General features: G+C 53.5%; 2 protein-coding genes across 3 annotated transcripts in view; both read right to left on the bottom strand.

The window, feature by feature from the left end:
- Nucleotides 1–241: 241 nt before the first annotated feature.
- LOC113207249 (uncharacterized) lies at nucleotides 242–2,268 on the bottom strand. The gene is made up of 4 exons (XM_026423729.2): nucleotides 2,194–2,268; nucleotides 983–1,372; nucleotides 608–867; nucleotides 242–503 (listed from the first exon to the last, which is right to left on the bottom strand). Exons 2-4 carry the CDS (start codon nucleotides 1,316–1,318, stop codon nucleotides 242–244), a joined length of 858 nt encoding a protein of 285 aa, XP_026279514.2. The 5' UTR covers nucleotides 1,319–1,372; nucleotides 2,194–2,268.
- A 679-nt stretch (nucleotides 2,269–2,947) lies between these two features.
- Nucleotides 2,948–7,013, bottom strand: part of LOC113207262 (uncharacterized) — a 31,923-nt gene continuing 27,857 nt past the window's right edge. The window contains exons 9-14 of one of the 2 annotated variants that reach the window (XM_052267720.1): nucleotides 5,944–6,333; nucleotides 5,576–5,832; nucleotides 5,252–5,480; nucleotides 4,120–4,658; nucleotides 3,507–4,033; nucleotides 2,948–3,429 (exon numbers count right to left, since the gene is read on the bottom strand). In XM_052267720.1, the coding sequence (XP_052123680.1) occupies nucleotides 3,236–3,429; nucleotides 3,507–4,033; nucleotides 4,120–4,658; nucleotides 5,252–5,480; nucleotides 5,576–5,832; nucleotides 5,944–6,333 (2,136 nt within the window). In that variant the 3' untranslated portion in view covers nucleotides 2,948–3,235. The remainder of the gene's footprint in view (nucleotides 3,430–3,506; nucleotides 4,034–4,119; nucleotides 4,659–5,251; nucleotides 5,481–5,575; nucleotides 5,833–5,943; nucleotides 6,334–7,013) is intronic. The other variant, XM_052267721.1, reaches the window with a different exon arrangement.

Raw genomic sequence — 7,013 nt, 5'->3', positions numbered from 1 at the left:
CCCCCCCCCTCTGTCAGCCGGACCTTAATCCGCCACTGGAGTGTTAGAGGATGTCAAGCAAAGCGGGCGATTTTACGCACCTACATACGAATGGCTGTTTTGAGGGAAAGTGGGGAGAGGAGAAGGGTAGGTGGATCAGTGTGGAAGGGGAGGTGGGCGATAGAGGAGGGGGGGGGCATAGCAGAGCACGCCACCCCCATCTACCCCCAAAAATAATGATAAAAAATCGAGGGGATATATCCTACACCACTTCACCAAGGAAACTCACCTTCCCCCATCTGAAGCTACACAAGTCATTATAATTTTCGAAGCTCAGCCGAAGCCTCTGCAGGGAGGGCGCATGACGTAAGCTGGAGAGGAACACCTGTAGCTCGCGGCCGCGGCGAATCCCAACGATATGAAGATGCTCCAGACGAGCTCCAAACTCACGGAGGATGCCGGCGCAACACTCCGGGTCGGTGTCGACCACAGCCAACAAGTTAAAGGGCCACATTTCAGGATACCTACATGACAGATCGGTTCATTACAGGTTCAAAGATGTTGAAGAGTCATAAATATTTATGCGACTGCCCGGTGAACACTGGCAAACAGTCGCTAGCATCCCCACCTGGGGAAATACACGAGATGGCGAGAAGAACGATCGAGTCGAAAGATCATGCGGGTGAAAGGCGGCATGACTCTCAAAAATCTCGTCAGCTCTTCGACGTTACGGAGCTGATGAGAAGTGTGGTCCTTCCGCCACAGTGACGAGTGCTCCCTGATGAGCGCGGCCAGCCGAGGGCTCGCCTCCCCGACGGCCCCCAGGTCCTTGCGCGGCAAGTAGGAGAGCACCCGTAGCAGGGGCAGGTCCGGCAGCGACAGCAGCGACTGCGAGCAGACAGGTAGAAAACATTCAGCTGGGCTCACAGAACAGACCCCTTCCACTATTATAGTAATACTGCACGCTTGCATGTACAGCTCGGCCTGACTTTTGATGGCTTACCTTCTCCAGCTGAAAGTGTACAAACACAGGGCGCAGAGCGTCGCGGAGTCGCTGCAGCTCCAACTGCTTTGCCGAGAAGTCCGGTGCGACATCTTCTGTGGCCTCCCCTCGCTTTCCCTTCTCGAGAGCCGCCTCCACCAGCTGCAGCTGAGCGACCGCCGAGTCCAGGTCGTGGTCCAGAGCCTCCGCCACCTGCCGCAGCTGGCCGACTGCTCCCCGCAGCTGCTTCACCACCTGCCTTCCCGCGTCCACGTCCCGCAGCAGCTGCTGCACCCTCGCGTCCTCTAGTCGAGGCGCCTTGCGGGGTGGTGCCTCGTCAGCGTCCGGGGTGTCCATCGTGCGGATCACGGGGATGGCGTCGGGGAGGTCGGTAGGGTCAGCGGCTAAGTTCTGAAAGAAAACAGTGCGCACACTGTCAGCATGTCAACTAAATCACCGACAAAAATGGGCATTCCAAGAGATTGGTTCGATTGGTTAATCAAGACGTCGTTAGTTTACGGTAAAAACGTCAATTGAAAGAAAATTTGGCCCTATTATTGATTGTGTTTTGACGGATTTTCGGATTTTCGCCTCTTTAGTTTTGAGGTTAACCACCAAACAACCTTCTAAATTTTTTGTCAAAAATACACACTGCACTGACACTTCAAGTGAGATCACTTAGCAATCGGATCGGAACAAAACACACTAAGATGACTGACATCAATAAAATAAATCAGCTTCGGAGCCGAGTGATAAAGGCTAGTGTCGGGCAACTTCGTCATAATGTAAAGGTACAGAGTTCCCTAAAAGCGAGCGTGATTTTCACGCCTGGCGTGATGAAGTCGGTTCCTGATTGGCTACGTGAAGCATACGGAGCGTGAAAATGACGCCTGGCGTGAAAATCACGATCATGTTTGCGTTTCGTGAACTCTGTATCCACACTAACAAAGAGACGGTAACATGTGGTCTGGCCAAAACAAACCAACCCCCAGCACTTAAAGGAGCGCTACAAGATATTCCTGAAAATTCCAGGACACTATTTCACAATGTAATGAACAGTTGCCGCTGGAAAAGAGCTCGAGAAAAATTGAGGTTAGAGGTTAGGTGTCAGGCAAATAAAAACATTACGGCTTGGGCCGCTCGGCTCCGACAAAAGAATGAGAAATTATTCAAATGATATTATTTATCATAATTCTAAAAAATGTCGATACATTTACTATTCACAAGAACACCTTTTACAAATGGTTTAGTAAAAAACTTAGTTTCAAGGCCGGCAGCCGACAGGCGATTAATAACAACAAAACAACGATATTCCGACGATGACGAGGACAACATCATCATCATCAACAACAACAACAACAACAACAACAACAACAACAACAACAACAAACAGATGACAATTTTATTTCAAAATAAATGTTAGAAGACGAAAAATACTGAAAATACTAATGTAAAACACGTCAACGTGACTAATTAGTAGTGACGTCAGTATACTTTCACTTGACGTGTTTCAGACGAATCTCTGTAACTTGGGAGGATTCGCCAGCTAGGTTCACCTCACCACCTCCCCGTGAGTGCGGAGCGCCGTGGAGGTCAGCAGACCCGCCGGGCGTGCGCGCCCTCCTGGCGGCCCGCCTCGCAGGGGCCAACGGGCTGGCGTCAGGCCGCCGCGAAGAATTCGTCCACGGACTCGGGGTCCTCACCTGCGGGCTCCAATACCTCGGGGTGCGGGATAGACCGGGGCAGGTGCAGGTGGACTTCAGGACTCTGTGGCGGGTGGCGGGGAGGCCGTGAGAGCGCCAACGTCCTGTTTTTGGCTAGCTGTTTCGATCTGTTTAGCTCAAACCGGTCCGGCCAAGAGCAGCTTCTCGCTAAAAGACTGTCCGTATACGAAGTCCCACCCCCACCCCAACATCAAATGTAAATTTAAACAAATCAAAAACCAGGAGGTTACGACGTTGGGATGAAGGTAAAAAATCAACTTCATTTCACATTGGCATTTACACTGTATTTCAATAGCTCTTCAGTTATTAAGAACATCAACTAGAACTATTTACAGTTACAGGTAAGTAAGTAGGTCTGTAGGTAAGTAGATCTGTAATCTTATCTTCAAAAGAAGGGGGAAACTTTACACAATACTTTTATTTTCACCATCCTGGCGTGGCACACGTCAACATGACAAAATCAAGTTGGCCAATTTTGGCAACCATGCAAATATGTCGTTTGCTTTACGCAATAATAATGCGTTTACAAGCATGAATTGTGGTTTATTCGCTACTCTACCTGAATACGCTCAAAGGGGCGGTTCTTTAGAACACGGAAACTTGACGCAGCTTCGGCCTCGGCGCACAGCGGACACAACTCGCCTACGGGGTGCCTGAAGAACATCATGTGCCTGTCGGGCTCCTCGCGGAAGACGGCGACCACGTGGAGAGGCATGGGGGCGCGGCGCACCAGGTCCTGGCAGTCTGCGGAGACAAAGACAGTGAGTCCTCAACGGCCGAGGCCAACGGAAAGCCGGGGAAGCGGCGACGCGACTTCTCACCTTGATAGCCTGAATAGTCGGTGACAGAGTCAGAGCCACTCCCGGTGCCGTCCGTGAAGACGATGACGGCCAGCTTGGGGATGGCGCCGGCGGAGAGACGGGACAGGTGCAAGGATGGCGCCCTGAGCCCCAGGAGGCGGAGCGACCGCAGGTTGGGCAGGGCCATCAGCGCCACCCTCAGCGCCCCTCCCAACACGTCCTGGCTGCAGGACAGCACAAGGTGCTGCAGGCTCGTGAGCCCGAGCGCCCCCAGGCCTCGAACCGAATCGTAAGTGCAGCCCCTGAGCTCGAGGCGCTCCAGGGGACTAGGGCATGACTTTAACAGTGCGCCGACACGGCTGACTTTACTTGCCGAGAAGTCGCTCTTGAGGAAGATGGTGACATGCTTGAGCCCGGTCATTTGCTGCAGTCCCTGCAGGTCCTGATCATCGTCGAGGGCCAGGGTGAGCCGCTGCAGCCCACTGGCAAAGGAGTCGAGGAGCGGCAGCAGCTGCGGCGAGTCCAGCTTCAGGTGGTGCAGCGTTGCCCTGCAGGAATCAAGTTGTCAGAGTACAGCAGCACTGGCGAGGAGATGGGTTTGGTTAGAATGTTATCTAAAGCAATGGCATCGTACTTGTGGGACCGCAACAGCGAGCGGAGGACCTCGAACAAGGACGAGTTCGGCTTGGGCGGTTGTACTTGTTCTCTCTTGTCGCCGACGTTGTCAGAATCGTATTCAAAGGGGTCCGAATAAATGTGCATCCAGTAATCATCGTCTTGGAAGTCTTCCTCTTCGAATAGGAAGTCGTCTACTTGGACCTGCACGGCGTTTATTTGGCCTTGGACGACGTCTACTTGACCTTGGATTGCGTCTACTTGGCCTTGGAGGTCACCCACATCGCCTACGACGTCGTTCTCTTCGCGTCTGCCTCGGATGTCATCCTGTTCGCCTATGATTTCGTTGGCTTTGCTATCGCCCATCACGTCGTCCACTTTGGCTTGGATGTTGCCGTCTTTGAGTTCAACGTCGCCTTCTTTGCCTTTGACGTCGCCGCCTTCGATACCAACGAAGGTGTCGTCATCTTCCCCGTCCTCGTCGGGTTCGGACTCAACAATCCCAGATTCATTAAAAAATGTCAACTCCACGGTGCGTAGTTTCGGCAGCACCACCTCCTGTAAATAATAAACAAATATCGAAACACACCAGGTGTTGCGCTACGCTTTAGCGAGCCGTTTTCACGATGTGCTCAAGTTGGAGAAAGCGGTGCTCATAAGGGGGGGTTATACGTTCTACCCTGCTCCCTGGGCCGGGCCCGACTAGCGCCAGCCAGTGCATGCGCTACACTGAGCGTGGGCGCGACAAATTCTTAGATAGATATACCACTACTGCAGACTGATTCCAAAGAGCGCTCACGGGGGGCTGCCCTATGAGTGCAACAAGGACGGAGCTATACGGAAGGTATGGGAGGGCGCTCTTCGGAATCAGTCGGCAGTCGGCAGTGCCCGTCTTGTGAACGGTGGTAGGCGCCGGCGGGGTGAGGCGGGCATGGTGCGCGGGGGTAGGCGTGGGTAAGCGGGGGATAGGCTAGGGCGTTCTCTGCGAGGGAAAAAGAATAGGCTAGGGCAGCTTGGGTAGGGGTAGGGGCAGGCAGGATGGGTGGGCAGGGCAGTGGGCAGGAAATGGGTTACGAGGAAGAGGCGGGACGGGGTAGCAGGTTGAGGGGAGGGGTGGAGGGGGGGGGCATCCACATGGAGAGGGCACTCACCTTCGCCCATCTGAAGTCACACCGGTCATAATAGCCATCGAAGCTCAGCCGCAGCCTCCGTAGAGACGACGCATGCCGTAAGCTGGAGAGGAGCACCTGCAGACCGCTACGTATCCCCAAGATCTCAAGATGCTCCAGGCGAGCTCCGAACTCACGGAGGATGCCGGCGCAACACTCCGGGTCGCTGCTGTTTACAACCAACGTGCTGAAGGCGTCCGTTTCAGGAGACCTACAGGGAAGATCGACGCCGAGTGAGAAATGGAGAAATGTTTATGTCACAGACAGGAGCGGCGTATGACACTGGGACACCCTCTAGCACCCTACCTAGAAAAGCACACGTAATGGCCAGAGGAACTTTCGAATTGAAACGTCAACTGAGGAAGAGGCGGCGTGACCCTTAAGTATCTCGACAGGTTTTCAACGTTATAGAACCGATCGAAGGCACCCTTCCTCCACAGCGACGAGTGCTCCCTGATGAGCGCGCCCAGCCGGGGGCTCGCCTCCCCGACGGCCCCCAGGTCCTTGGCCGACAAGTGGGAGAGCACCTGCAGCAGGGGCAGGTCCGGCAGCGACAGCAGCGACTGCGAGCAGACAGGTAGAAAACATTCAGGTGGGCTCACAGCACAGACCCCTTCCCCTATTATTGTTATATAGTTATACCACCCGCTTGCATGGACTACCCGATGTCTTACCTTTTCCAGCTGAAGGTGCACAAACACAGGGCGCAGAGCGTAGCAGAGTCGCTGCAAATACAACAGCTTTGCCGAGAAGTCCGGTGCGACATCTCCTGTGGCCTCCCCTCGCTTCCCCTTCTCGAGAGCTGCCTCCAACTGCTGCAGCTGAGCGACCGCCGAGTCCAGGTCGTGGTCCAGAGCCTCCGCCACCTGCCGCAGCTGGAGGACTGCCCCCCGCAGCTGCTCCACCACCTGCCTTCCCGCGTCCACGTCCCGCTGCAGCTGCTGCACCCTCGCGTCCTCTAGTCGAGGCGTCTTGCGGGGTGGTGCCCCGTCAGCGTCCGGGGTCTCCATCGTGCGGATCACGGGGAGGGCGTCGGGGAGGTCGGTAGGGTCAGAGGCCAAGTTCTGAAAGAAAAGATTGCGCACTCTTAGAGGGACTGTCAACATGTCGACTTAATAACAGACGAAATGGGCATTATACGAGATTGATTTTACGGCAAAGACGTTACTTTGAGGTTGACCACCACACGACCTTCTAAAATATTTGTCAAAAATACGCACTGCATTGAGACTTCAAGTAAAATCACTTGGCAATCGGAACAAAAAAAAACTATGATGACTGACATCACTAAAATCAGCTTCAGTTTGACCGAGAAATAGTGTATTTCGACTAACGGAGGAAGAAGAACAGCGGGTAGAACATAAAGATTCCTGATTGGCCAAACGCGTACCCCCACGCCTGGCGTGACGTAGAGGCGGAAAGCTCTCGACCAATCGGTAACGTTTATGTTCTACCCGCTGTTTTTCTTCCTCTGTTAGTCGAAATACACTTTAAAGGCTAGTTTTAGTGGTTGTAGGCAGTTCGTACTGCCGTAACAACGAAACGCTAACATGTGCTCTGGTCAAACCATAACCGCACCAGCACTTAAAATAGCGGTGAGAAATACGGAACACTATTCTCCAATGTAATCAACGGTTGCCGCTGGGAAAGTGCTCGAGAATATTTGAGGTTAGGTGTCAGGCAAATAAAAACACTACGGCTTGGGCCGCTCGGCTCCGACCAAAGAATGAGAAATTATTCAAAA

The sequence above is a fragment of the Frankliniella occidentalis genome, unplaced genomic scaffold (genome assembly GCF_000697945.3).
Source record: "Frankliniella occidentalis isolate FOCC.00 unplaced genomic scaffold, Focc_3.1 Scaffold58, whole genome shotgun sequence".
In the NCBI taxonomy this organism is placed as follows: Eukaryota; Metazoa; Arthropoda; class Insecta; order Thysanoptera; family Thripidae; genus Frankliniella; species Frankliniella occidentalis.
Note: the sequence above shows the minus strand (reverse complement) of the source record. Positions and strands in the feature narration are given on the sequence as shown.